General features: G+C 40.9%; 2 protein-coding genes across 2 annotated transcripts; both read right to left on the reverse strand.

The window, feature by feature from the left end:
* Positions 1 to 54: 54 nt before the first annotated feature.
* On the reverse strand, positions 55 to 11,585 carry LOC145465065 (uncharacterized). The gene is made up of 8 exons (XM_081448861.1): positions 11,363 to 11,585; positions 9,234 to 9,506; positions 7,177 to 7,664; positions 5,963 to 6,487; positions 4,538 to 4,715; positions 2,231 to 2,506; positions 1,499 to 1,992; positions 55 to 854 (listed from the first exon to the last, which is right to left on the reverse strand). The coding sequence occupies exons 1-8, from the start codon at positions 11,429 to 11,431 to the stop codon at positions 338 to 340; spliced, it is 2,820 nt and encodes a 939-aa protein (XP_081304987.1). The 5' UTR covers positions 11,432 to 11,585; the 3' UTR covers positions 55 to 337.
* A 576-nt stretch (positions 11,586 to 12,161) lies between these two features.
* Positions 12,162 to 24,429, reverse strand: LOC145465194 (uncharacterized). The gene is made up of 6 exons (XM_081448964.1): positions 23,677 to 24,429; positions 20,710 to 20,988; positions 18,571 to 20,314; positions 17,755 to 18,037; positions 17,369 to 17,533; positions 12,162 to 16,534 (listed from the first exon to the last, which is right to left on the reverse strand). The coding sequence occupies exons 1-6, from the start codon at positions 23,740 to 23,742 to the stop codon at positions 16,390 to 16,392; spliced, it is 2,682 nt and encodes an 893-aa protein (XP_081305090.1). The 5' UTR covers positions 23,743 to 24,429; the 3' UTR covers positions 12,162 to 16,389.
* Positions 24,430 to 25,904: the final 1,475 nt, after the last annotated feature.

Here is a 25,904-nt window from a genome sequence, read left to right on the forward strand (position 1 = left end):
TATACTAGAGAGTTCTCATGCAAAGCTTAAGAGACAAAAATTGCAACACATTGCTCTTTAAGAAAAATTACTTTAATTGCTTGATCTAAATAACATACTTCTTTCCTTTACTAAATGAATTCATTGAAATGACTCTACTGTTCGCAAATTGCAAAGGACACCGGAAGCTACCACCAGTTACAACTATTCTTTTACTACCGATTTTCTTGCACTTCTTTGTAATGATACACATGATACACTTATGTTCCTCCTACGAGTTACTGTTCATCAGATGAGCTTATTGAGAATACTTCACAACTTCACAACGACAATAAAACTAAGAAATGAGTGGAACCTATCACTCAATCGTAAACAACGAGTCTTGGGAGCGAAATCGACAGTTTCGCCCTTCCCAGCCTTTCAAGCACACTTTACTTCCGTCACGTTCATCGCACGTGTAATGACCGTGTTTGGTATCGTTGTGAGGCACGCAGTACACGCCACAGTCGGGTCCATACCAAGACGGATAGCACTGTTTTACTCCTTCGTCAGTGCAGTCATAGCTCTTTTGTTCCATGGTTGGCTTCTCGTCGGCTAAACACGTCAGAGAACAGTTGGTGTCGAATCGACGAACGCCGTCCAAGCAGACCATGTTGCCTTCGTTGTCACAGGTGTAATTTCCCAGCTGGAGGTCGTTTTGAGGAACACAGAACACCGTGCAGTTCTTGCCGTACCATCCTTCAAGGCACGTTCTACTTCCGTCGGGCGCACAGCCAAAATGTCCGCTGTCGTCATCGCGAGGAATGCATTTCGTGCGGCATTCGATACCAAACCACGTCGGTAAGCACTCTTTCGAACCATCGGACTGTTTGCATCTGTTTTGAAAGATAGAGCGATTTTCAGTTGAATGTCGTAAAGCCATGCAAAGCAAAGTAATAACTTTGGCCAATGACAAAGGACACAGACAAGCCAATAAACCAATCAAAACTGAAGGTAAATTTATGTAGCTGACGCAAAGCGCGGGAAAACCTGTGCGTGCGAGTGACGATTGGATTTGGTTCTACTCCTGATGAAAAAACGGCCCAAGTTGTTTAAGCAAATCTTGTAGCTAAGTAATGCAAAACCGATTACTTTTTGACACTCAAGCGAAAACCACTGTATAAAAAGTTATAAAAACTGACACTTACCAAGCTGATATATGAATATGTATGAATATGACCCTAGTTCTCATCTTTTACCGGCCAAGCGGTTTGTACATGTATGTAACTTCACCTTGATAGCGAGAAGAACAGTTGAAAAGAAGCGAAACACTAACAAAAAGTATATTATAATAAGCACCACCGAAACTGATGACGCAGGTTGCAAAAAGAATACCGCGAAGTCTTCTGAAGTCTTATCGCGGAAAAATATGTCCTCTTTAAAATTATTCCACTATCTCCCTCCATCTTCAGACGAAATTTTTCAGAAAGAAACGATCAAACATTTTAAACAAAAAGTACGCGGTTCCTCAAACACTCACTTGTAATGTCCTTGTTCATGGCTATCCTGAGGCACACAGTACGTAGAGCAGCGGGGACCAAACCAGTTCTTCACGCATGTCTTACAAGATGGCCCGTCCCAACGGGGCAGGCATATCTTGTTTCCTACTTTGTCACAGTTAAAGTGACCATTATCCGGGTCGTCCCGCGGGACACACGAACGAGTACAGCTCTTTCCAAACCAATGCGGCCTGCAAACCTTCCTTCCCTGATTATCGCACGTGTAGTGTCCGCTCGAGTCATCCCGCGGGACACACTCCACACGGCAGCTGGGCCCGTAGTAGTTCTCGTCGCAAGACAGCTCCAAATCAAGCGCCAAGCTAACGCCTCTGTCCCTCAGGGTCAGACTTTTACGTAACGGGTTGCGAAATGTTCCTGGGGTGACAGACCGGAGAGTAATGGACGGATTTCCCACGAAATCGTCATTCGTGTATTTGTCCTTGTCCCAGACTTCCACTCTTATCGTAATAGCGCCCTGAAAGGAAAACCAAAGTATTTTTGTTCAGTATATCTTGCATTTGTTAAATTACCTACCAAGTTCCCAAATATGACACGACTAGTAGAAATATGCTACTTATCTAAGATGAATGTCCAAGATGTACCGTTAAAGTACTGAATGTGACTTGCATTCGATGTTCAAGTAAAAACCGCTCTTGTAAGATTTCTAATTTGTATTCATCGAGTGGAGTTTGTATACTGATAAGAACACCTACTTGAAAAGTGCTGAAAGAAAACACCCTCCTGATGTTCGGCGTATGGTTGTCCCTGTCTCCCACCACGCCTGTCTCACTTCGTCCAATGTTGCAGCTGTACGCAGATGATCCGGAAACAGACTGGCTCACGCACAGTTTAAAATAAGCATCACACGGATAGCACCGGCCAAAGTTGAACATCAAGTGATCACAGCATTTACCATTGCTCATGCGATGCGACGGATTCTTGTATTTTCTCAGAGTCACGACTGCATGTCCAGTGCCCTCACAGGGTAACTGTTCAAAATGAAAACGAGACTTTCATTACTGATACAAAGAAAAACTCGCATTTGAACCTTTTGCACTGTTATGCAAACTACGCAACGGAAAGTCAAAGGGAGCGCTTCCCTTTTCAAGCGCTTCGCTAACATGCAGACGATCATGATCAGTGATCCTGATCTGCAGGTAATTAAATTCAAAACAAGCATGGACTTCCTGAAAAATCTGTTCTGCTCGTCAAGCTTTTGCGCAAAAGGTTAAGAACTGTTATCTTTTTATATTAACTTGGCAAACACAAGCTAGAAAAATTGAGCTGTTGGAACCTTAATGAGTGGGTGTATGGACTGTACGCCTATCATCTTTTATTCTGTCTGAAACATAAAGGTAGCATGCAATCCCACGCGACGGAAGTGAGTTTTTTTTTTTCATCAAACCTCACTACAGGATGTGTTTTTTTTCTCTGACCCACAAAACGGGATTAGCCTCCATAGTGCTTCCGAAAGCAAGGAAACAAAATTAACGGATAGTGAGGAAGACATTAACAAGTTAGAAGTTAGAACTCGCCCTCAAGATCCTTTCTTATTTCCCCGTACTCCATCTACCATATTTTGATTGTGTCGCTTGCAGGCTATTTATTATGTTTTCGATTAAATTATAACAATGGAAATTAATGGTAAATTTTTCTAAACAATTACACATGGCCTGATATGAATAAGGTGCGCCAGCAAACTAAGAAGTGCCGGAAATGACAGCACTAAGATTATTGAGACTACTGTGCAACGAAATCATGACTCAATCACATGAACACAGTAGAGAAGATAAGCCGCTACTTCAAGCCTTTGCAAACCACACTCCACTTGGAGGGGAGGGGGGGGGGGGCACTCCTAGAAAAATTGGGTGGGGGTGCGGCCCGCTTCCCAAAACCCTTGCCTTATATTTGACCAAAATCTGCGATTTTCCCCTACCCTATTTATGACCAGACCAAAAATACAGCACTCTATCTATGACCGTTATGGCTGGCACAGTTGCCCTAAGTTCTAAGAAACACACCCAATTCAAGACTAGAGTAAAAAAAACATACCTCATTTGAGACCAAAATGACCAAAGACGATACCCTATTAATGACCAAAACGGCTGAAAAACCTTACCCTTTCGGGCCCACATACCTATAAAGCCCATATAAAGGAGTACCCCTCCAGGAAACCAACAGACTGATACTCCAACGCCCACCCTCCCGCCCTCGCCCTTCTCTCCATCACTCGTCGCGTCGCCTTTAACGTTGGTGAAGTATTCTCTGAGAGATGAAGCAAATGCGCTTTATTTCGTAAAAGATCTAAAAGGGAAAGAAAGTGTAACAACACGAAGTGCTATCGGTGAGAAGTCATCGCTCAGCGAGCACAGCTGGGTGGAACCAAGTAAATCCGACAAAAATTGAAGCGATGAAATGTTTCAAAATGTCAAACTTTTATCACTTCAATTTTTGCCGTGTTTACTTTGTTCCGCTCCAACTAACTGCGCTGCCTCTTGATCTCCTAGGAAGGCCAAGAGTTGGAGGAACTTGTTAAGGGATGTGTAACAGAATCCTTTACTTTCAGCAGTGCGTGACTGCACGTGATTTGTCATTTCTGTTTTCTCGAAAGTGAATTAAAAGACCAGTATGGTTTCTAATTATTCGTAAGGCTCATGTTTTGTTGTAAAAAGAAAAAGAAAGAAAGGACTCGTTGATAGCTTCTGAAAAACTATTGAAACCATTTTGTAAACAGGGTGAAATTGCTTTTCGTCTCCTCGTCCTCACCTAGACCACGTAGTACCCAAGCCAAATTTCTTCACTTCCGTTTATGTTGTACAACCTTCAACTTTCAATATCTATCATGACTGAAAGTATCATTTCTCCCAGTACGCCGACACCGTTGCCTCAATACACCCCGGCTGCCGGTAGCCACATTTCATATTCACTAATTGAGAGTCGTGTGCAGTGTGGAACGACCTCCGTATTAAGCTTTTTGAAATCACTCTCGAAAAGGTCGTACTTCATATGAACTCACTCACCATCAAGGCCAATATGACAACAGCAACACTGACGAACGTCAAGAGCATTTTCTCAAGCATTTTCTGCCTTAAAGTAAGCTGGTGTTGTTTCCAGTCGTGTAGCAATATCGAAGAGCGGCGCTGTGATTTCTGAATTGAACCCTTGCAGATCTGGGGAGATATCGCTAGATTGCTCGCTCAGTGAACAACAACTGTGAAAAGCTTGGCAAATATCCATGCATAAATAGTCCACCGTGGTCATAAGATACCCAATGACTGGCATTTGGCAAAGTTCCTAGATCGTTCTAGACGGACACAGATGGACGTATACCACGCAATGATATTCAATAAAAAGATTTACACGCACGCAAGGTGAATTGAAGCCGCCGTCTTGCTCTTCTCGCCTTTTTTTTGTTTGCCTTTTATAGACGAAAGGCTGAGAAGCGGCATAGTTTTTAAGGGGTACCACGAGGAGGATCACCGAAAATTGAAGCTCGCTCGTGGCAACCTTGCCTCTCAGTGTTCATCACTTCATCTTGTACTAGGATCGTTTTCATCTAAGGAATACCCAAGAGTTGACTCAGAGTTATCACCATGTATAAGATAATAATGTCAATAGGGCTAGGAAATAATCTATAAAGGTGGAAATTGTATTGTTTAAATTTCTTTTTGTTTTTTGTTTTTTTTCTTCCGCGAAAAAAAAAAAAAAAAAATACATATTTGGAAACCAGAGATAAGAGTTGATATGGCTATATCTTTTTAATCCTCTATTGTTTTCACATTTGTTGGAGTCATGAAAAGATAAAAAAGTATGCAAAGATACCTGAATCCGTGGGCCGGGAAATTATCTTTACAGGTTGAAATTATTTTGTTATTTCCGCAAAAAAGAAATAAGATGTATGGAGACCAGTGATAAGAGTCGATATGGTTATATCTCTTTAATTAATCCTCTATTGTCTATACATTTGTTGGAGTCACGAGAAAATTAAAGATAACGGTATCAAGCAGCAAAAATTAATCATCTATTAGATAAGTTTACACACATTGTCTCTTTAAAATCGACATAGTATGTAATAAGGCTGAAAAACTAATCATATGGATCTATGAGATAATTTTAAACACATTTTGCCCTTAACTGAAGGCTGATCATCTCTCGCTTTGTTGTGCAATCTTTAATGACTGAATACATTTTTTTCTACGTTTTTAAAAATGTATCGGCTAGCTAATTGTACCAAGCCTATCCATGTGGCCTTTTATTAGTGCACATATCAAACAAAATTGAAAAAGGGGGACATTATAACTCCAAAATATTAGACATATCATAAAAATGGAGCAACTTAAGAAACAGGCTAAGGATAAAACGATTCTTACAGTTCACGCTGTGTTATATTGAACTTGTCGTAGGCATGATGGTTTCTAATATTCGCCTCCGCGTGGCATTTTCACTTCTGTTTTCCATCAAGACAGCTTGGCCCTTCCCAGCCAGGCCTGCAGACTTTACTTCCGTCACGTTCATCACACGTGTAATGCCCGTTCATGCTGTCATCATGAGGCACGCAGTACTGCGAACACGCGGGCCCATACCACCACCGATTGCAGTTCTTCGCTCCATCTTCGGTACAGTAAAAGTAGCCTTGTTGGAATGTGGACGTATCGTTCCCCAAACACGTCAAGGAACAGTTGGCGCCGTATCGACCCAGAAGGCAGTTTATACACTCCGGGGGACGATATCCATCTAAGCACACTTTGTTACCCTCCTTGTCGCAAGTGTAATGCCCTCCTTCGTCATCTCGGGGAACACAGAACACCGTGCAATTCCCGCCAAACCATCCATCAAGACACGTCTTACTTCCGTCAGGCGCACAGCTGTAATGTCCGTTGTCGTCATCGTCGTGAGGAATGCAGTGCGCTTTACACTCGTTACCAAACCACCACGGTAGACAGTCCTTCGAACCATCGTATCGTCCACATCTGTATAAAGAGCAATTTTTGTTTTGCTTTCCATGAGATTTTAAACTGAACTAACCTATTATTTTCCGCACCAAGAGAAGAGGGTATCAAGGTATGTTCTTGTGTCGACTTTTGAGCACATGCATACGAAATTTCAATTAAAAAAAAAAAAAAAACATTATCACGGACTCGATTCAACCAAACCATTGTAAAGACAAACAACTTAGTTACTCGGTGAATTGTTGACATGTTCACTGCTATGCCGGTCGACTTTTATCGTAGTCATTTTCTGTATCGAAGTTAAAGATGTCTAATTCGATTTGTGCTGGATGTTCGCCACTTCCAACAAACTAAGCATATGGCACTTTTGTCATGCGCAGTATTCGGGGCACAGTATTTATGGAAACAATTGAACCCTTAGTTCGTTCTATCAGTCTACGCATACGCGCATCTGTCCGATGCGGATTTCTTTTCTGTAGGACACAAATGAGATACTGACACTGTTAACGTATTGACACTGACTAGGGTCCTGACAACTGATCGAGTGTCTTATTTGTCATATGTTCCCTGTTATTTTCCCGCTTAAGTTCTCTAATACCAGTACACTGGTATTAGTTTGGTCATGGTAAGTCAGGTTCGTGGCTTCTTCTCACTGTTCGTCCCAGCGAAACTCCTTCCCCTCCCACCCTAATCATTAGGAAATTACTTACTTGTAATGTCCTTGCTCATGACTATCTTGAGACACACAGTACGTAGAGCAGCGGGGACCGAACCAGTTTTTCACGCATCTCTTACAATTAAGCCCTTCATAACGGGGTAGGCATATCTTGTTTCCCTGTTTGTCGCAGTTGAAGTGACCGTTAAATGGATCATTTCGCGGGATACACCACCGAGTGCAGCTACCTCCATACCAATGTTGCCTGCAAATCTTCCTTCCCTGGTTGTCACATGTGTAGTGTCCGCTTGAGTCATCCCGCGGGATGCACTCCAAGCTGCAACTTGGTCCGTAGTAGTTCTTGGCGCAATGTAATTCCAGCTGAAGTGTTACGGTGGCGCGACTGCCAGAAAGCGTCACAAGTTGCTTGTTGAAGCTGCCAGAAGTTACCCTTGGTTGAAAGGATTTTTTAATGTTGTCCACTAAGTCATCAGCAGTAAATATGTCCTTATCCCAAACTTCCAGATTCAAATTAACTCTTCCCTGAAGTCAAAATATAAATCAAATGTTTGAATGGAGGACTAATTTTATTCTCTATCTTCCTTGATTCACGAGTTGCACTTGTATCTCAATTGCAGTTTAAAAAGACAATTTGAGATGCAAGGCTAGTACTTCGGAAATAGGTGAATTGAAGGCAATTTACTGCACTCACGCTCGAATTGTAATTTAAATTTTAGGAGCTGTTAGATTTTAATTCACTCTAGCTCTGACCCTCTGGTCCGCTCCTCAACAATGTGGACCCGGTTCGAATCCTGAACTCATATGATAGCCTCACAAAATTATGCTTCTACTGGGTTTGTTCAGGTTTAATTGGCTCTCATCTTTACTCCGCCGAATAATTTTGCCCAAAAAAGTCTTTTAAGTGATACAATGATCAAATTTTCACTCCTCGAAGTTTTAGGTTCCTGGTTGATCACATAGAATTCCACGAAAGATTAAAAACGTCGTTTACCGTTTGCAAATATCTGCACTGGCAACTCACTCTTCAAGTCCAGTCCCCCCCATGCAACCTGATTTTAATATTTTAGTGATTTTCAGCTCGAAAAACATTAAACAAGGCCATAAACTTGACCTAACATATTTATATGCTTGCTGTATCATGCAGATCAGGTACCATTGGCAAATGAATATCAACATAGAACATTAAATGTGCCAGAAAAGTCTTGAATATCGGGGAAGTCTGGAAACCAGTATGTTTACATGGTAACACAAATGCTAGGCTCATATTCTGGAGTATCTCTAGTAGAATTGTACTTCCAAGAATCAAAAATTTCTGATTCAGATTGGCTGAGATATGTTTGTTCCTCATATTTGATCAAAATCCGGTTAAGTTTAAGGCATCACTTAGCTAATATGCATATTTTAAAAACTTGAATTTCTCTGGAACGAAAAGAGATATTTGAAAGTAGCAAACAGCGTTTCTCTTCTCGTACAGACTACTAGTCTATGTTTTAAAATGGCTTAGACACCCGGGGGGGGGGGTACTTTGGGAATTTCTGGGTGGGGATGTGCCGCTGGGACCCTGGAACCCTTAGCCTATACCAGAGCTAGTTCAGCTGAATTTTGCTAACCTATACTAGAGTAAACTCCCCAAATCCCCCCATCTATCGACACTGTTGAGGCTGATTTGCGTAAATTTAAACTTGCCGATTTGATTTTTTAATATTTTTGAGTGGCAATTCCTGGTTTCCTTACTCTAGATAAAATCTTCAACTAACCGGTCAGTTTTGTGATGTGATGATACCCTATTCTAGACCCAAATGCTCTGATTTATATACCCTATCCTAGAGTAAACAGCTTGAAAACCATACCCTTCACAGCGGCACATACCTATATAGCCGATATATGGCAGTGCCGCCACCGGGCTTAGACAGGAAAGATGCGATTTTCGTCATAGTACCACTTTAAATTCCAGCTTGATCTCGATTCGATTAGTCCGCACTTAACAACCAAGTTTTAAGAGCTCTTTGATGCTTTATTGGTAGATGGAATTGCCTGAATTTATACGAGAGGGCTCTGGGGAAGATTCTTTTACCATAGTAATACACTTACCAGGAAGGAACTGAAGGCAAAGCTCTTCTTATAGCGATTTTCGTCAAAGCTATGATCATCCCCGCGGCCTACCACGCCAGTGTCGAGTCTTCCGAGGTTGCAGTTGTGAGCAAGGCTGGATGCTGAAAGGGTCACGCACAATTTAAAGTATGCATCACATGCAGAGCAACCGAAGATTTTTCTGTCGCAACATTCATTATCGAGCCCGCGATGGGTCGGATTCTTGTAGCTTCTTATTTTCACTACCACATGGCCACGTCCTTCACAGGATACCTATTGATAACACAATTTTTTTTTCATATTACATTTTATATTATTATACATACACCAGTGAAATACCAGGATTTTTCCTTTTATTAAATCCATTTTGAAATCACTGGTTATCCTTGCAATCTGATTGGCTCTCAGTGGTGCGATTTATTCACGAATCGCACTATTTTTTGCTCTAAATCGCATCTTTTTCTCAGCCAATGAGAATGAGTAGGATGGGACAGTAAAACAGAACAAGCAATCAGATTTCAAGGTTAATTTAAAGTAATCAATAAAATTTTAGGAAAATGAAAGGCAAAAAGCCATTGTGTGGAGAATTTTGCAACTACTGCCAAAACTTTGTTGTTATTGTTGTTTTTTCCCCAGAAAATTGATGAATTGAATTAATTACAGTTTCTGAATGAAGATTAAGAACCCTTCAGGCTGAAGACCTCCTTTAATGGAAGTTTCCAACTTTCAGTGCCCATTTTGACGAATATTTTGGCGATTTTTCTCCAACATCTGTTCAAGATCCATATGATACCGACTTCAGTAAAACATAAACAAACGAAAACCACACAACAATAAATTCACAGCCAAAAAGGTAGATGTTTCCAGGTTTCCGGTAGCCTGCGAACAGGCTCCCGGTTGGTTTCAGAGCCGAGCTAGCCGAGTGTAGAACAGGGCGAGCGGGACGAGCCGAGAGCGGTCTGGTGACGAGGGAGTGCACGGGGGAGCCTGTAGACATTCCATTGATGCTGCCGTTCCATGATACCAGCTCCTGGTATCAAGATCTGATTGGTTGAATCGATGACTGTTGACAGCTTTGAGAAGCTTTGAGATAAATATTTGACAGATACTGACAACTGCATGTAAATTTGCATAATTCTTGCCGCGACCGACAAAGATGGCTTCTGCGTGCAATGTACAGTTCACTGACGTGGAATTCGAGGCAGCTTTGAGCAATTCTTTGCAACATTTTCATCACATCTCTGTGTAAAATGGGGTTGACTAGCCTACACGACTTCTACGGTTCGTGACATTTGTACATTTGCCGTTCTCTGTTCGGTCACTCGACCTTTCTTGTCGCTTCACTCGTGTTCATGAAGGGCACTTCATGTTGTGTAATAAGGAAGAATTTTAAGTGGAGTTGAGCCGTTAGATCGTGCTATGGCAAATTTTTATAGGTCATAGGTCTGCATGGTTTCCGCTGTTATGTACATGTCGGCTTGTTATTACTGTGCAAGAATAAACCACGCGAACGACTTGCCTGGCACAAGAAAGGCAAGACAATTCAGGGAAATTCATTCCACGGTGTAAACAATGTCCTAGCTTTTCAACTTCGGCAGCCAAAACCACACTCTCTTGACCAGAAGCCCCAGTCAGTTCTTTGTTTTTTACCCTGTTAAAAACTGACACCACCGGCACTCTTTTCCCTTCAAGCGGATTTAATAACTTTATGCAGAAACGGCAAATACGTTCCCGTTCGCCTTGCATTTCCCCTTACCGCAAAACCCGCGTGCGGTAGAATGCTATAAAAAGCCGATATATCAGCGCGGGAAAAACCATCAATTTTGACGGGTTTAATTACCTACTTGACTGATTTGTAACAGGCTAATCACTAAGGGGCGGAACGGCGTATCAAAAACAATGTCTACAGGTTCCCCCGCGTCCCACTCGCTTCGCTCGCGGATTCACGCTCCGACTCTCACTCGCTTCGCTCACGGAATCACGCTTTCGCTCGCCGAATTTTTTTTTCCGCCCTCGCTGGAAGCCTGTTCGCAGGCTAGGTTTCCGGTAGTTTCAAACGAAGCAACACATGAGCTCTCAACTCTGTCACTGTGAATAGCAGGAATAAACATAGTCAAAATACGCCCTACTGCACAAAACAGTGAGTGGGCGAACGTCTTACGAATCTGGTGCCAGTCCCGCCATCTTGAAAATATCATGAAATAAATGGCGCCGCAAGAACTTGACAAGGTCCTGAGTATTGAGTCCTATTCAGTGGTCGTTACAAAAAGAAACGGAGATGATAACGAGCTGGACTCGCTTAAAATCATGCAATTTAACGGTGTTTAAAAGAAAAAAACGTACTATCCACTGGGCATCGTGCACTCGAGGAAGTTTCACAACTCAAAAGAAATCCATCGCAGAATTACACATGATGCACGCTCAGATTCCTTCTCCAAAGACAACGAAGAGTCTCCGCCTCAACCATAGAAGAAAGGAAGGCCTTCCATCATTGATTCAGGCGACATGAATTGAACTTTTATACTTTTCGTTCTGACTTCAGAACTGCTTGTTTCTTTGTCATGCTCGAATGAGTTTTCGTCACATGACATCGTTTTGCAAACTAAATGAGACGTAAAGGCGTTTCCGGTTCCGCTATACAAAAATCTAAAATTTAAATTGAAAAATTGTGCGATTTCAAAATGGAGCTAATAAAGTGGCAATTGAACTTCGTGTCGTACAATTTTGGTCTGAAATCATACTTGTGATTTCAAATCGCACTCGCGCTGCGCGCTCGTTCGATTTTGAAGTCACTCGTATGATTTCAGACCAAACTGCACTCCACTCTGTTCAATTACCATTATTTACTAAAAAATTATATCTTCATCGCGCGCAGTGAAGATACTATTTTTATCTTTCACACTGTGAAGATATCATTCCTTTTTGATAACATTTCTCTTTTGTCCTTTAACATCTTCCGATCTTTTTCGGTCGTCTTCGGCAATCTTCGGTAATCTTTGGAAAATGTTCGGAAGCGTCCGTCTGGCCTTTGGAACAATATTGGAAAATCTTCGGAAATCTTCGGAAAGTGGTCGGAAATCTTCGGAAAATCGTCAAAAAACGTCGTCACTACTGAGTATGTTTATATAATAACAGAATATTACATGCCCGCTTGTGGATACGAATTCTATCTTCTCATATCTCATTCGTTCGCTGCGCTTACTCGCAAGATATGGAGTTGAACTCTTGAAGCTAGAATTCGTATCCACGCGTGGGCATATAATATCCTCTGTGTACACTCTTTTTTTCCATAGTTCACTCTGTTTTAAAAATATTGTTCTCTGGCTGAAGCTGAAAATATATTTTGTGAATATTCTTAGCTAGGTTATAGCGTATTACATTTGTTTTCGAATGAATTTGGTGTCTGGATGGTGTTAATAAAAGTAATTTTGGAGCCAGCCCGCAGGGATTTAAGCCTGATATGACGCACATAACTTCTTGTAGCAATGTTGTTAGCATCGAACATAGTTTTTTTTCTTTAGTTTTGGTTTTTGGCTAGTTTTGCCGTTTAGAGAAAGGAAGAATTTTATAAGGTTTAGTTAACAACATAATTTCGCAAACTTCAGCCTCGATATTCTTATAAAATACATTTAAAAAAAAAGAGTGAATAAATTCATTTGTTGTAAAAAAAAAGGGCCTAATGCCCCGGCCAGGAGGATGTAAGGGGATGGCCTGGAGTTCTCGAGGCCTCAGGACTGCTCGAGGCATGCAGCGGTGCCGGGACGATACTTGCGCAAAGGTACAGAAACGGCATCATAACTTACGGTCTTGTGCTTCTCAAGGCCAAACGTTCTTAGAAACTGTACTGGGAGCAAAAAATCAAGTGTTAAGCCGTGTTTCGCAAGATTTCCGAATGCGTCGATATTTGAATGGCTATTTCACTTCGTATTTTCAGTATTTCGCTATTAATTTTAGGAGCTTTTTTGAACGAAGAATCATAAAGAATAAAAAGAAATAAAAGCGTTATTTACGGACTTAAGTCGGTTCGTATCAAGAAAAACTTTGCCCTTGGCCTAGCTTCAAGAAGATCAGTTTATGAAGGCGTGAAGTTTCATTGAGGATATTTCATTGCACCTGGACATCAGATATAGGGTTTGTTCCGGGACTTTGTTTATTTGATGGCCAGCGTTTTATCCACACGTACATCCTAACCCTCTGCCTCTATTTTTGTGTTACAGCTCACTGTATCTCCCACAGGATTTAAAACTTCCAGTTTATTTGTGAAAATTTCCGCAGAATCAAATGATTTTACAATCTAAAAGTAGCTCGGTAATCAAATCAAGTTGTTCGGCTGCTAGTTTAAATTCCAGCGGTTCCGGTGTTAACAAGATTTATTCTCTAGAACTTTTCTTCTTTACAAAGACGCCTTTATAGCATTTGCTGTTTACGGCAACAGTCTAAAGCAGTTGGAAAATATTTCATCCATTACCTACAACAAAATGTTGTGCGGAGAGCGACTTGTTTGAAAGACTAAGTCAGTGGAATACCCGAAATTTCAATAGGAAACTGAAGCACTTGGCCTCTAGCAGAGGGTGTCTCCCTCGTTCAAAAGAATCTGCCAGTTCGAACCAAAAGTGAAGTTCATTTAGCTGCCTTGTCACTTGTTTCAGGGTAAATGCGAAAATTGGACCCCTTGTTGTAGTCTTCTGAATTAGGGGACACTCCATTTTAGACCAAAATGCAACATATATTTACGTACCCGCCCCGTAAGGCAGCGTGATGTCGGCATTATGAAGTAACTAACTTACCACCAAGTTCAGAAAGATTACAGTTGCGGTGAAAAACGACCACAGCATTGTTATGCCTTTTTGTTCAGGATCGCGCTTGGCTAGGAGTCTCTGCACCAGTTTGCAACAATCCAACTGAACCTCAATAGCCGGACACACTCAACAAAAGCCAGAAAAGCTAGTATGTTCTAAATCTGTTCTCACCCGGCGTCGTCCAATTAGACGTATTCCCGGCCATGGCCTTTATATAATAACCAAACTTGACATTTTAATTAGATAAATTTTAGTTTTGTTGCTTAAAGGTGTAATCGTAACCGTAGAGTGCTGTATTACGGTATTACATAGCACCAGAAGCTACTAGAGTTAGAGAAAATTCCAGCACTTGATTTTACTGCACACGCAACGCGGAAATTTCCTAGTGCAATTGTCAAAGCCATTGTCATGTAGTATCTTGCAACGTTTTCATTGCAGCTAGTATATTGTAAAGCAAACATGGTAAAACCCCTCATTTAGCGTCAAAGAAGAAACACGAAATCTTATTATATAACATGCTATTATATTTGAATTCCATTGATATTATTACTTGAAATGTAGATTATATTACATACATTCTCTTATTTCTATAGTCAATTTCATTTTGTCACACTGTACACATATCAAAATAATTTATTGCAGAAATACTTCATTGCAGAAATAACACTAACTTAATTACACTTAGGTGGTAAATTCCTGTATCACTATAGGGATTTCAGCATTTTTTTAGCCATTCCTCTGTCGCTTTTGTATCAATTCTCGTAGGCTATGGATTCACAATAATACTTTTACACTTACTTTTAACTTAAACTACAATAAGCGACAAGAAGAGTTGAGACACTTTTAGAAGATGACGCTTCCCATAATTAACCTCTTCTTATATTTTATTTACATCTAGCGTTAATTCTCTGATACCCCCTGTAACCAAATTCAATGTTTTGTAGGCGCTGTGGTCTGTGCAGTCTTAGAAATAATAAAACCAATATTGTTTAGGGGGGTGGGGGGATATTTTCAGAACGCTCGAAAATCGAATTTTACTGCAAAATGTCTCAACACTTTTGTCGCTGATTGTAGGTACATGTTGAAAATCTCAAAAATTGCTTAAAGCCAAGTCCCTTTTACAATATGTTTTACAAATTCTCTCGAATCGGGCATTAAATTACTTTCTTAAACAATTGGACATTGAACATTTCGATGAATCTTTGAAGCCAATTTCTCTTTGTCATTTTTCTTTCATTTATCGTTACCTGTATTTTACATAGTTCAGTACCGGTGAACAAGCCTCTCGGTGGCCATGAAAGACATTTACGGTGTAATTTGTTTTCTTTTTTTTGTTTCAGTTGCATCATCCTTAATTCTTATTAACTTGCCGCTCTCAGTAGCGTGCAAATAACATAGTCTGTCCCAAAATGAATACAGACACACTATCCCTTTAAGAACAGCTTAAAAATTTACACCAACACTACATACGCACCTTTTATCCAAGGAAAATATTAGGACTCAAGAGACTACTATGATCTAGATCATAGCCTCTTGAGTCCTTTATATTGAACGACTACATTAATCACTTTGTTTCTTAATGTATTCCTAAATTAATTTACTCGTCATTTTCGTTAACCAGACGAAATAACTTGTGAGCCGGAATACATTCAAAAACGTAATATAGATTTAGGGAGCATTGGCCAAGCGTGAGGTGAAGACGGCTTGAAATAATTGTCGCAGATCTCTTTTGAGTCCATAAACAATTTAACAAAAGATCGAGGTGAATACCCAACCATCTTGAGCGAAAAAGATTGGTCAATAAGGGATTCATTTTATTGCATACAGGGCACGATTTTGTTGCCGGAAACACCAGCAATCCCCAGCGGACAAGACATATCCCGTACCCATGTTACCCTCTCGGATAGCCAATCACAGCGAAGAATGCGGTTAACCTTGCCCGCTCGAAGAGCTGACTAAGATTTGAGAGAGTTAGACCGCTACCAATCCATAGTTTACCAATATTTTGTACTGACTTTGTTGCAGTTATATCTACCTTTCTATCCCCACAAAACGCAGTACTGTTCGATGTATTTTGCTCTCGCAGTAGCTCCATGATGACGTCCACCATAGGAATTAAATGAACAGAAGGACAGTTCATAGTCTAGATCTAACCTGCTGAACAGTTCTTAAAACGTGACCATATTAACACGATTCGATGGAAGGGTTCTTCGCTTTCTACTCCATTACAAGTAATAATACAGTGAACGAAGTAAAATCAGAGCCTACTGAGTACGCCTTTTATTGGACAATTATTGTCGTGTTAATGTTCTACGCTTTGGACTTATGTCATAGGACACGTGGACGCACGTGTTAGCTCATAAGTCAAATACCACGTTCCAATCACTGTCCAAGGTCAGTTGTCTCTTACCAGTACCGCGTTTGACTTGTTTTCGGGCGCTAGACAAAGGGTTGTTGTACATTACCAAGTGATCATCCACCTGCCTTGAACCGTCTTCAGTCCTGGAAAAGAAAACCAATCTCTCGTGATCAGTTAATTATTAAAGGGGCGTGTTCCAGCGGAAATATCATGTATTAATAAATAGGGCCTGACGTTTGCTTATAAACTTGCTTTGGTAAGTTGCAACATAGAAACGTAAAACAAAAAGATATCGAAAGCAAAGAAATATCAGCCAAAAACAAGATATAACGACTGAAGGATTCACAATTTAACCAGAATGGCAATTTTGATTTCTTGAGATCCTATCACAAATTATAGTTAAACACTAAATTTTCTCCGATTCTTATTGGTTTAAATTGACCACGTGACGCGATAGTCTTCATCCGCGGAGAGACACTATAAGCCCATAGTACCCGTCCGAGGAAAATACCCGGATGGATAGTACTCATCCGTGAAAATTCTTCACTTCTACCCTGATAAATGAATCCTGTAATTCTTCCCAACAAGTTATTTTCTATTTTGCTCTTGGGCATCTTGTTATCCACGTTTATTCATAGTTGGTAGCGCTGGAAACTTTCATTTTCTGAGTAAAATAATACCAGGGCTTTCCCATCTTTACCATACGATATCGCTTTTTTTGTCGAGGGTTGTTCAAAGCTACAAAAAAAGCCATTGTTTTGAAAGACGATGATCATGAGTAGCATTATAAGACTGTTGCTCACTGCAAAAATACGCAACGAGTAGCACAGTATGGCTTAGTACGCGATGATTTTGCTATGGACATTTCAAGCAAATATGTTTTGTCCTCCAGAAAAAAAAAACATATTTTAAGACTGTTCTATGTTACATAAAATATATGTTACAATTGCGTCTCTGGAAATTTTCACATTACTTACCATGACACTTGCTGAACTTTACAGAACATGTCGTTCATTTCATATTGTGAAAGGATGTCCGCTGCTGTGTTTACTATGCCGCATGAATTCCTCCTCTTCAAGGAACGCCCTTCTTTTTTATCACGTTGTCTAGAGTAGCGAATCCTCTTCATTCTGGGTCTACAACTGGAATAAGAAATTTAGATGTCAGGCAAGTAGACCTCTTGATGAAGTTTTATTGCAAGTTTTTAACGAGAACTTGAACGCCTCTCCCCCCCCCTCCCCTCACCTCCCCCTACCTCCCCCGCAGTGCGATTCGATTCGGGCTTGCATTGGCTATCGAAATACAGTCGGGGCTCTCAAGCTATACAAACACGTACTTTTGTTAACCTTTTCTCGCGGCTTACCTTAACAAATACATCATTACTATAGCATAAAGGCACAACAGAAGCGCAAAGCCACCAGTGATCAAACCAATACGCGTGTTTGTCATCCATCCTCCCTTAGCTGTCTTTCTGCTTTCTTTCTGCACTGGAACTTGCTCCTCACTTGGTAACGGAGGAAGGATGTTGTATTCTGTAGATCTCAGTTCTGTTGAAGAGACCGGAGATGGCTCCATGGTTTTCGACTCGGTTGATGGAAGCGGCGATGACGAAGGTATCCTTTCATGTGCGTAAGTTGTAGTAACTTCTATAAGTAAGGCGCAAAACATATAACGAAGGAATTAAAGGTATTAGATACCTCAAGGTCAAGGACAACAGTTTGTTTTCCGTATTCCTTCTAACTGAAACAGTCGTAACATAGTCACATTGAATGCGATCTCGTTAAATGATTCCAAATCGTGAAGACGCCAGTTTACTTTTAAGGAGCAATAAAAGTATTTCTCCTCTTCCATCTGTATTTGCCCGGAACGCAAATCAGTAGGGCTTGAACAGACAAAATGTGTTTAAAAGAGCGCATAGGATCTCGATATCATACATGGCTTTGACACTTCTATATATTATGTGAACGATTTAGTATGGTGACCCCGACAGGGTCCACCTATTAAATTCGTTTTCAGCGCTTAACTACTAAAGCACTTATTAGTTGAGAGTGGAATCAGGTTGGATGAGGACATTTTTTGAAATGTGATCTGTTAACCTGAACAGTCATTTAGTGTGTTGTTTGTTTTATAAATAAATCTGGAATATGTTACGTTGGCATAGCCAATCGAATCCACTTACTCTGAAGGCACAAGGCTCCATACCAGCCTTCGAGGCACAATTGTTGGCCCGTTTCTTTATCACAGGTGTAGTGCCCTCGACTGCTATTTTGTGATCTACAAAATACCGTGCAGTTAGGTCCGTACCAATGCCTGTAACACAGCCTGCTTCCATCTGCGGCATCACAACTATAGTGCCCGGCTAAACCATCCATTGGGATGCAGTTCACGGAGCAGTTACGGCCATACCAAGCTGGATGACAAATCTTAGCACCATCCGCTGACCCACAATCATAGTGCCCCTTAGAGTCATTGTTTGGCATACAATACGTTAAACAATTAGGGCCAAACCAACTCCTGTGACATATCTTGTTTCCATTGCCAGAATCACATTCATAATGCCTCTGCGAATCATTTCTCGATGAACAGTGCGCTGTACAGTTTGGTCCAAACCAGTCCTTGTTACATATCTTGGTCCCATCATCGACATCACAGTGGTAGTGTCCTTGTGAGTTGTTCATTGCTTTGCAATACGTTCTGCACTCAGTTCCGAACCAGTCCTCCATACAAATCTTACTGCCGTTGATTTTATCGCACTCGTAGTGCCCGCGTGAATCATCGCGTGGTACACAGAAGATAGAGCACTGGATTCCAAACCAATTGTTATGACACTGTTTGCTGCCATCGATCTTGTTACAGTTGTAATGACCGTACCAATCGCTGTCCTGAGGCACACAGTATGCTGTGCAGCTCTTCTCGTACCAGTTTGGGTTACAAACCATCTCCCCCGTCTGTGGATGGCAACTGTAATGTCCTGCATTATCATCTCTTGAGGTGCAATAAACAGTGCAATTCGGTCCATACCAGTTGCGGGCGCATAATTTGGTTCCATTTATTGTGCACTCGTGTTGACCTAGAGAGTCATTCCTGGTCTTGCAGTACACGGTACAGTTTTTCCCGAACCAATTGGGCAAACACTCCTTAGCTCCAGTACCACTGTGGCAAGTGTAATGACCTGCAGGGTCGTTCCTCGGTGAACAGAAAATATCGCAGCGATCACCGAACCACCCCTTCAGACACTCTCTTTTGCCAGTGGTAATATTACACATGTAACCCATGGACGAATCATTCCTTGGCGTACAATCACAAGATGGTCCATACCAGCCTTGTAAACATATTTTGTTTCCATTTGTGTCGCAGATGTAACCAGCTTTGGAATCATTGGTCTGTTTACAATAAACGTCGCACTTGTTTTTCCCATACCAGTTTTGCAAACAAACTCTTTGCCCCTGGGAATTGCAGTTGTAACCAGCCAGGGAGTCATTCCTAGGGGCACAGTGCACGTTACAGCTAGATCCATACCAGTATTTTAAACAAATCTTTCTTCCTGTACCAGACTCACAGTTGTAATGTCCGTGCGTGTCATCATCACGAGGCATACAATAGATCTTACAGCTGACACCGTGCCATCCAGCTCGACAAACCTTGTGACCGGTGGTTTTATCACACGTGTAATGACCAGCTAAGTCGTCACTGCGTGCAACACAGTACGTGGTGCAACTGGGTCCATAATAATCTTGATTACATTGAACGGAGTATTGTAATATAGTAGTTGAGGGGCTACCTCCAAGAGTAATCTGTCGCCATTTGGTGGGAGACACCCATGACGTTGGGTTAACGTTGACTTTCTGTTGGTACCTGTCAATGACATCATCAGAAGAAAGTGGATCATAGTCCAAAGCTTTGATGCTCGCCACAAATGATCCCTAAAAGAAAAGATGGTGTTTAATTTAAATCGTTTTTGTGATTATCATCTTAATTGTCCTTGCAACATAAATACACTGTCAACGAATCAGGGGAAGAAAATAAACATGTCATCTGCAAGGTGGTGGTAGAGACTTTCTTGGTGTTTCTAATGCAAATGAGGCCCACTCATACCCGCATTCAACTTTGCCATTTTCAAAGTCATTTTTGGGCCATGCAAAGTAAGTAGAGAATAAAAGAATCCCTATTTCGTGTTCAAAAAGGGAATAACACCACGCACAAATAGTTACCGGGTGCACAGAAATTAATTAATGGGACTCTAAATCCTCTTTCCAGAGTCTATCGAGATGAGAGGTTGATTGGGTAGAGGGGTTACTTTACTTATTAGTCAGCTTACCGTCCACGAAGAGAAGTGCCATATCAAAGGGTTTTTTCCGCCACTAGAGAAACCCTCGCCGTTTTTGAAGACGACATACTTGGTGTTATAATAGATGTTTGTCGTGGCAGACGCTACACAGGATGCCCCGGAAGTTTGTTTCAAACAGATTTGCAGAAAATAATCACAGCCTCTACACGACGATTCACAACAATCTCCATTTAAGTCTTTACTTGATGGATTCGAGAAAGTCTTCAGAAGAACGGTCAATCTCCCTCCTGGGCCGGCTGATGCTGGAACCTGTGGAGTAAGAAAAGGAAACAGGCTATTGAGAAATATTGTTCATCATAGTTCACCTGCTGGTTTTCCTACTGTGCTGTTTTAATGACAACCACTGTACTCAGAGCCAAGGAATAATATTTAAATTTCCTACAAGATACCATGATCTGTGTCTCTTGCGCTCTAGTAATACACTTTGCCCATCGAAAACCAGCTGATCACATTTTTCCAGTCCACGTTGGACTGATTTTGCTCATGTAGGAGAGATTGCCCCCTGGTTTTCTCTATTTTCAAACTTTCATTAACAAGGATTGTTACACTATTGTGTCAGTTAGCATGTTTCAGCAAAGAGTGATTGTGTTTTAATATGAGTTTTAGCAATCGGGTATTTTGCACTACTTCAATCATTCCATGCGATGTTACTCTTTATCCTCCAAAAAGTCGATCTAACTTTTTACTCTCTTGATATTGCCCTAGTGTGTGACTATTAAATTACATTTCGCGTGATCATTTATTTATTTAACTCTGGCACTGAATCAGTGTCGTCTGCATTAAAGTGCTAAAAATAACTGATATTTCTTTTGATCTTTCTTGTACTTGCCACTATGGACAACAAAGTGACACTTGGGGCAAGCTTGAAAAGCTGCTTACTTGACTCGATAATCCTTTACACTTTGTGCCGATTAAAATTGATCTCTTGGTGAGGAGTCAACTTGCAATTGAAGGAGGTCTTTCTAAAAATAGCTCCAAAGAAGCAAAAACAACTAGAACTGAACGAGTCTCTAGCTGGTTGCTAGATTTAAATTTCCTGTTCTAAAACAAAAAAGACAGCTTTGATTGGACAAGAGCTGTTAGCAGCCACTCAGATATCAATACAATGTAACCATTGCCTTGCTAATTGTCTTGATCGCGTGGTGAATTTAACAAATTCACCTTTAGTTTGGTGATCGTGAGTTGCACCGACATTTCTATAGCAAATTTTCTCTTCATCCAGTCGGAAAAAGTATAAAGGCAAGCGTGGTGTTAACATCTGATCTTTGAAATCGTTTACAGAGTCATTCTGAAAGATATAAGTGTGTAGTTTTAGTATTTTTTTTATTGTTGAGAACGTGAATCAGTTATGGCACCTTGCGGGCATGAACCAGTATAATCGTGACAAATCGTCTAATCCTCTCCCCCAATCAATCCACACGCGAACTGATCGTGACCAACTGAACCAAACAAAACAAACGTTAAGGTTTAATAATGTTTTGAATAAACGTCTGTTTTCATTGAATAAAAACAAACGGGTTTCTCTGTGTTGGCTAAATGAAACTGCTGCGAATCAAAACCGCAGTGTAACGGACAGTTTTCTTTGTCCCGACAACTAAAAAGGTCACCCGGATAATGCGGACACTTCTGCATGTCCCTTTGGTGACCGTATTAAAGGGGTTCGATCCAGTGTACACTCATTATTAATGAATAACAATTAAAAGAATCAAAAAGTCACTGACACCTGATCTTCGCAGTATCTTTTACAAAAAAAAAAAAAAGAAAAGAAAAGAAAAGAAATGAAATTTTCCATGGATTTGAGGTGATTTGTGTCGTTTGTAAACCTAAGCTTGTCATGGTTCATTGTTTGTTATTTGGCCTCAGACTGGCGTGCACAACAGAATGACCTCTGTTATTATACTTTGAATAATGAGTGGCAATTATTCTTTTAAACTCGTAAAAATATTCATTTCCGAGAGACATAACCAATATTTGTCCTTTTGCTCGAGTCTTCTGAAGCACTGGATTCAATACGTGTTTCGCCAATATAATATCCGAGGTTCAGCCAAGCCAAACAAGTACAAGTCTCTCGTAATATACACACGCCCCTTTCTTGATGCAACATAACCCTCTCGCTAATCCGTTTTACTCTCCAGCCCGACCGTTGAAAGAAATACGTCACGATTAGACCATGAAACGGATCTCACAACTTGATAGAAAAAAGTTGGCTGCCCAAAGAATCTGGCCACTTTTGCACAAGTTAAGAGAGAGTCCGGCCGTGGAAGAAGAAGTCGCAAGTCTTCTAATTTTTGAAAATCGATTCGCTGATACCCTAATTGAATCCAACCGGAAACCAAACTGTAAAACAAGATATGCGTCCTTACCGGTACATTGCTATTGAGGACTATTGAGAGAAGTGAATTATTGTTCACTGTAAATACTACACACAACATTCTTATATGACACCGTACTTTGACACAGATGCATACTGTAACTCGCGCCTTTCACTTGCTACAACTTGGGCTGACGGAGAAAAGATATTGTAAATTTGAATGCCCTTTTATAAGAAATATGTTGCTTAATGATTTATAAAATGCCCTGATCACAGAACAGGAAATTAAGGTGACCCAACACCGACCTATAAATCAAATTGCCTCCACCACACACAGAGACAGACTGAAACGTATCGCAACGTTGTTTGAAGCTAGTGTTTCAATATTTCAAACATTGAAATAGCCGGTTTGTTCGCAATATCTCCTTTGGCAATGAAGAGTATTTTGCTATAAAACTTTGCACCCATTACGTAAAAAAGATTTTTGAGCCGGGCATATGAGAAAACGAAATTTTGTTCCTTAAAGCTGAGAGGTACTTGCGGCCTTTAACTGATGTGCAAAAAATCTCCCATTCTTTCAACACCCACAATTATTACAAAAACACATTTCTCGGAAACTCAATTACCTGAAAAACGACGAGGAGAGAGAGCAGCAAAATTCCGCTGGCGTCCGAGGGAAAGAAAAGTTCCATCGAGTCTTTCAGATTCTCCTTAATTAGAACTCAACCAGGATATAAGTTAAGGAAAATGCACACCCCGAAACTAAGGGTATAGGTGAGCTTTCTGCAAATCCCGACAAAATCTGCTTTCGCAGTGCACGCACACTCGTCCACGATAAAATAACAAAATGTTGGCAGTGGCTAGCTGAGTTAGGATACACGCATTGATCACGTGATCTTTCTCAAACGCGGCCTTGTGCAACCCATGTGCGCTAGGCCAGGCCAGGCTCGTTTCCGGTTTGAGAACATGATTGCACGTTGTTTTGAAATGGGAGTACGTCGTTTGCATTCAGTTAGTAGGTCAACACTTTGTTTTCTTTGATCTCTACCGGGAAGGGGATTGAATGGACGCATTGCATTGTGTGCCGACGAAGTTGATGGTCGAAATAACGCCTAACTCAGGTAGAAACTTTAGTCTGCTTATTTTGCGCTCTCACGGAAACAGGTTACGAACTTGTTATGAAATATCAGAATTTTATCCGCGCGTCATGAACTCTGATCCGTCTAATAGCTAAAACGCACGAAGTTTGACAACCCAATTACGTTCAATGACTTGAATGTTATCACAAACATCGGTTAACAACAACTCTCCCCCAACACAATTGTTCCATGTTGCAATTCAACAACCCTGAGGTTTTTTCTTTTTTAAGCAGATCTCTTCGTCTGTGGAGATATTTCTCGCTGACGTTACCTGTGGTGGCATGAAACCTTCGTGATGTTTTTGCAATAGATCGGATGAGAAGTACTTAACCTTCAAAGAAGGCGTGATACATGTGACAAGCGCTTGTGACGAAATATATAGTGGATCTTGTCTTCCTCTTTGCTCTGTTGGCACTGTTGGCGCAATTCGCATATTATCACCACCAGGCTCTACAAAATACTGGAACGAATCCTGTTTTAATTACGCAGCATTCTTACTACTTTACGAAGCATTTCGATTATCACCCTGTAACCTAACCGTTAGCAGTGCATTTTTTTTCCTCAGGGAAAAGTGGAGTATTGTCCCGGGAGCATTGTAGGCCTTCTCATCGTTCAGACCAATCACAAGCATTATATGGTGAAATACCGTTGACGTAAAGCTTTTAGTAGAAAAATAAACTTTTTGCCTAGCAAGCAAAGACAAAATATAAGACGTAGACTAGTTTCGCAACATTTATTCTGAGCGCGCGGGAGATTTGACGGCAGCTGTAGCCTCTATACTGCAGAAATAAAACAGATCCGTATTTCTTTGCGTGGATTGTAAATGGCTTACCTTAAGTAAAGTTACGCAGTCCTTTACAAACAAATTTGACTGTGATATCCTCTTTTTTTCATTTTGAAAAGAGGTGACGTTTAATAATTTAATTTGTCTTCGATCAACTCATTGAGAAGAAGGTCATCTGTCATGTTAACCTCCAATGTGAAATCAGCTGGCTTCGGGCTTTTAAAAGTCGCAAAAGTGAGTGACGAGAATTCCCGGGGGGGGGGGGGATACTCCTATAGGTATGTGCGGCCCCAAAGGGTAGGGGTTTTCAGCCGTTTTGGTCATAAATAGAGTATCGATTTTGGCCATTTTGGTCTTTAATAAGGTATGGTTTTATCACTCTAGTCTTAAATTGGGTATGTTTCTTAGAAGAAGCTACTTTTTCATCATTATCAATAAGACCGTCAACAAAAGCCCTTCATAACTTATGTTTAAGACAACTGCGCCAGCCGCAACGGTCATAAATAGGGTAAGGGTTTTGGGAAGTGGGTCGCACAACCCCCACCCAACTTTTCTGGGGGTCCCCCCCCCCGGGCGCGAACGTTCAATCATGATACCCTGATCGATCAATTTCAGTTCAAATTTGCTTTGCCTTGCTCACAGCTTATTGAAAGTGTATAAAAAGAACTGTCTTGAAATAAGCATAAGATTTTGGATATTCTCATTTTGCGCAACGGATCTCAAATGGATAATATTACTGTACGTGACTTTGCGAAGGTCTTTAAGCTGACTTAATATTTTAATACATGATGGTAGATATTTACGTGATGGTGAATAATTTTACGTGATAGTAGATATTTACGTAATAGTCGCCGCAACAACGTGGCTTTTTTACGTCGGTGGCGAAGAATAATTTCAAGAGAGGATTAACCTCTGAGAAAACGCAAAACAG

This window comes from Orbicella franksi, chromosome 13, assembly GCF_964199315.1.
Source record: "Orbicella franksi chromosome 13, jaOrbFran1.1, whole genome shotgun sequence".
NCBI classification, from domain to species: Eukaryota; Metazoa; Cnidaria; class Anthozoa; order Scleractinia; family Merulinidae; genus Orbicella; species Orbicella franksi.